This window comes from Gymnodraco acuticeps, unplaced genomic scaffold, assembly GCF_902827175.1.
Source record: "Gymnodraco acuticeps unplaced genomic scaffold, fGymAcu1.1, whole genome shotgun sequence".
Classification (NCBI taxonomy): Eukaryota; Metazoa; Chordata; class Actinopteri; order Perciformes; family Bathydraconidae; genus Gymnodraco; species Gymnodraco acuticeps.
The window spans coordinates 4,366,785-4,371,234 of NW_022989768.1; the positions used below are offsets into that span (position 1 = coordinate 4,366,785).

Consider the following 4,450-nt stretch of genomic DNA (forward strand, 5'->3'; position numbering starts at 1 on the left):
TTATATCACTTATTAGCATCGGGTCATGGAGATCCTTCAAAATCTGAAAAAACAAAAAAGCTATTTTCAACGACCACTGGAGTGATTGAGTGATCAGTTGATTGACAAACTAAACAATTGCCAACTGTTTAGTTTATAGATTAATTGTTTAATAATTAAGAACTTTCTTTCTCCAAACATTTCAGCTCCGTTTGTTTCTGTTACTGATTTATTGTATTTGTCATCACTGTAAAATGAAAATCTTTGGGGTTTTGGGCTAATGATAACATATTGTCTTGCTTTCTATCTTTTTTTCTTTTCTCTCCTATGTCAAACATAATTATTTGAAAAGTGTTAAAGTTTACTTCAACTGGTGAAGACAGTGTTTCTGTCCACACCAACAACAGCTGCCCTGCTTCTCTCTTCATCTCCCTCCCTCTCTCCCTCTGTCTCTCGCTCTCTCTCATCGGGCTCTGAGTGACAGCACATGTGCTGGGGTACATGGGAGGACCGCTGCTGAAATTCTAACCCCTTACCCCACGACTGTGAGACATACCCCAGCTATGGACAGGGAGGAGCTGTGAGGGGAGAACGCTAGGAGAGGAAAGAGGGAGACAGACAGAGAGACGGCAAGAGCAGGAGGTTAGAGAGAAGGAAAGAGAGGGGAAGGTTTCAGGGTTGGAGAGATTGGCCTTTTAACTCAGTAGAGCCACTCAGATCTTCCATTCATCAGGGGTCTGTTCACACTGAGTTTCTGAGTGCAGGTACTGAGGATGGCGCGATGGATGTTGATGGTGTGTGTGCTGGGTGCTCTGCTTTGTCAGGTAAGACAACACTTTAAAAGAAATGTTGATTTATGTAAGAATGTAAGTACTTGTTGTTGTTGGTTTTCTGTTTTGAGTGAATAATATCATCTTTAGCTGATGATTTCGTTTAACTTTTAGTAAAATAACTTGGAGAACAGGTGCGTGAGCGATTGAGCATCTTGCTGTAGAAATGGTCATAATAACAACAAGTGTTTGAACCTGGTTCGTATACGCTGCTGTAAAGGTGCTCCTGTTATTTGAGCATTAAACCCCCCCCCCCCCCACACTCATCTCCATGCTGTATGGATCCACCTCAACTTTTAGCCGAAGACTTCCTGCCCCTCAGAGTGTTATATTGGTGAGAGAATAACCTTTAGCTGCCCTGCTCTTAAAAATACACAGTTTACGTTTTCACCTGAGTGATCTCTCCAACCAAACATAAACTGGCTTTCATCAATAGAGCCACTAAACTGTGTCTGCAATCAGGGGGGTGGGGCTGATCTAAACATTTCATCCTGGTTGGAAAGAGGATGATGAAGTGTTATGAGGAGGACAAGACTCCAGATGTGTACACAGGGCTCAGGGCATCATTAGTAGCCCCTGTCAGCAGACGCCATTATGAGATCTAAATGGATGACAATGTAAACTGAAATATTACCAACAGCACTTCCAAGCGCCATCAGTCTTTCTCTCTGTTTGGAGAAGTAATGGCGCCCATGTTGGGAGGGTGAGTGAGATGGCCTTCAGTGATTCTTGAGAAAAATCTTGCTATATATATATCAGCTCTATAATTTATTGGGAGTGTTACAGGAGCTATGTAGCAGACTAGATTGATTAGTACAAGTCTCTCACAAATTGATTGTCACTCACTTTCCGAAGTTACAGCACATTTTCAGTTTCTCTGTGTTTGAAAGTCTTTGTGCTGAATTCATGTTGCTTTTGTGTAATTCCATTACCAATGATTGTGAAGAAAATGGCTGAAACTATTTGTTGTTACTTTGGAACATGGGGTAAACCATGTGGGGAAGCCAGTTGGTCGCAGTGAGGCCTCAGCTAGCAATGACATTACACAAAATATATTTTGGTCAAATCCTCAGGACTTTAGTGTTAGTTTTATTTATGAGCTTTCATATAAACAAAAATAGGTAACCCTTCACTGACATGAAAGACCTGTAAACCCTGAAGCATGACCTTTAGGGTGCAGGGTCCTTCAGATGCAGATATTGGAGAGCTGCTTAAGCTCTGTGTGGTGAGGCACATATGGGGTTTAATTGCACCTTCAACTGCCAGTGTTTTATCCAGACCATGATACCAAATAACAAAGTGGCTCATACTGTTTGTTTAGTGTGTTGCATTTTTTTTACATGAAAATAAAAAAATTCTTTGGGGTGTTAAAATAGTCCAGATTTAAAAGATGGTTCTGAAACGTTTATAGCTAACTCCTTCACATGCAATAGCGGTGCTAATGGACTACAACTGTTGCCCAATGCCGCTGCCGAAAAATAATCAAGCTAAAAACATCTAAACCATTCCAGTGATGGCTTTAACTAAATATTACAAAATATACTTAGTCCACCAGAGCTGTTGAAATCGCAGGGAAGCCTCTACTAAGAAACTTCTCATAAACCACCCTACAAGAATGAAGTGGCTAAAATCATTGTTCGTATTACTTTCATCCTTAATAGTTTCCTTTAGACAGAATCATACAGTTGTATCACTTTGGTAGTTGCAGGTGGCCATTTTGGACAAATACACAAACAACATTGGGAACATGCTTCATAAGTTGAACATTAGCTTTTTAGATAAATTCAACAGCTGTCACTTCCATTCGGCTTTGATCAGTGTAACCTGATATCTTTCAGTTGCTCTCTTTTAATTACCAGTGAGCTGGTGTTTTGAACTGGCAGGGCCTGCTGGTGTCGGTTGTGTTGAGGAGTGAGCAGCAGCCACAGCTGTTCCCAGATGCGTACGAGATGCCATTTGTCCCGCTCTGTAATCCCCTTGCGGAATGAGGAGTAGGCCGTTTCTGAACCATGAAATCGGGTACAAATCAAGGGTCTGTTGCAGCGTCCAGCTGGCGCTGAGGTTTCACTCATCGGAAACAATCAGTCAGAGGATTGAGAGTCTGAATCACAGAACCTGCTGGGTGTGGATACCTGCAGGCTGTTTGACACTGACTAGAGTTTCAGGGGGGTCAAAGGCTAGAGACAACGTCCAGATTGTTAAAACTGGTTGTCTGAACAGTGGAGACCTTTTTTCCCCTCATCATGTTTTGACGGACTAAGAGATGGAAGACCAACTGGTGACAGTTGTGTTTTTTAGAGGTCATGTACCAGAATAAGCTGGCAGCTATGCTATGCTTGTGATTGTTGCTTGTGCCATTTACTCTCCCAGATTAATTAGTTAGTTAACCCATTAGTTGTTTAAAAGGGCAGTATTAACAAATGTATTTATTTATCAAGATTAAATTATCTAACCATCTAAACCATTCACAATGTTGGCAGCTTGACTCCAATAAATAGCCAAGTAAATAGCAGCAATGGCTTTCCTCGTCAATCTGATTGTAATCTGATAGTAAATCAAGAGGATTCCCATGTTCTATTCAACACGGAAATTGATTCTCTCCTGTTAATTAGTTGTCAGATACTGTTTTTTTCAGTAACTGCATGTTTATTGAGTCCTATACTTTTAGTATCAATTTAATATTTTAACCTTGCTCAGCATTCCTTAAACTCTGGCATCTGCACCATAAATAGGGTGTCCATGCCTATGCCAGGCAGTCATGACTTAGTCAGGGTGCGGGACCAGTGCTGGGGAGACTGCCTGGATGAGTGACCAGTAACAGAAGTGACCAGAGGGACACCTGTGCGACCTCTCACCCTGTGGCCGAAGGGACTGAGAGGCATGCTGCAGGCATTGCTGCTCGGCTGGACAACCGCTCTCGAGTTATTCAAATGCCTGCCAACTCACACATACCTCCCACTCAGGACAACATAAATGTAGCACAGGGATAAATAAAGGTGCCTACTGCTCTACAAACAGCTACAGTGGACTCGTTCTGTATGTGGCTTGTTCAAATGTAACAAAATGGGAGGTAGCATTTTTGTAAAATATATCGCTTACTGAAAATACCAATGCAAGCTTGAAAAACTGGTGTTATTTTTCACGATTAAATTTCTCCGCATGTAGGGTTATTTAAACACCCTATATTTAGGGGTGTGATGAAAATACATTTTCGCTACACGGTATTGTACCAAAAATAGTTCACGTTAACAAATCTTTTTAATTATTTCTATAAAATATAATAAAAAAATGTATTGCTGTTCAGTTAAATGTATCTTAAACTTTGTTAATTTAGAATTTTGTCTCTTTGTTGCAAATAAATTAACTCAAAATGAGTGTCAGGAGGTTTGTAATCATCACTTGACAAAAGCATGATTAAAAAGGCTCTTGAATATTTACACAATACTATCATATGTATTTTATTAACATGATGTCAATATGTAATTAATTACATATCACAATTATCCCCAAAAATACCGGTATAGCGCAACAACCCTCACACATACATTGACTGAACATATACCAGAAACAAAATATCAATCAATGTTTATGGTTTGTATCATGTGACAGGCATTTGTAATGTCCGTGCCAAAATGCACTAA

The 4,450-nt window shown here is 40.3% G+C and overlaps 1 protein-coding gene across 1 annotated transcript in view; it reads left to right on the forward strand.

Moving 5' to 3' along the window:
• Nucleotides 1-522: 522 nt before the first annotated feature.
• The window catches only part of cdh15 (cadherin 15, type 1, M-cadherin (myotubule)), a 17,142-nt gene continuing 13,214 nt past the window's right edge, over nt 523-4,450 (forward strand). The window contains exon 1 of the mRNA XM_034218426.1: nt 523-803. Within this exon, the coding sequence (XP_034074317.1) occupies nt 753-803 (51 nt within the window). The 5' untranslated portion in view covers nt 523-752. The remainder of the gene's footprint in view (nt 804-4,450) is intronic.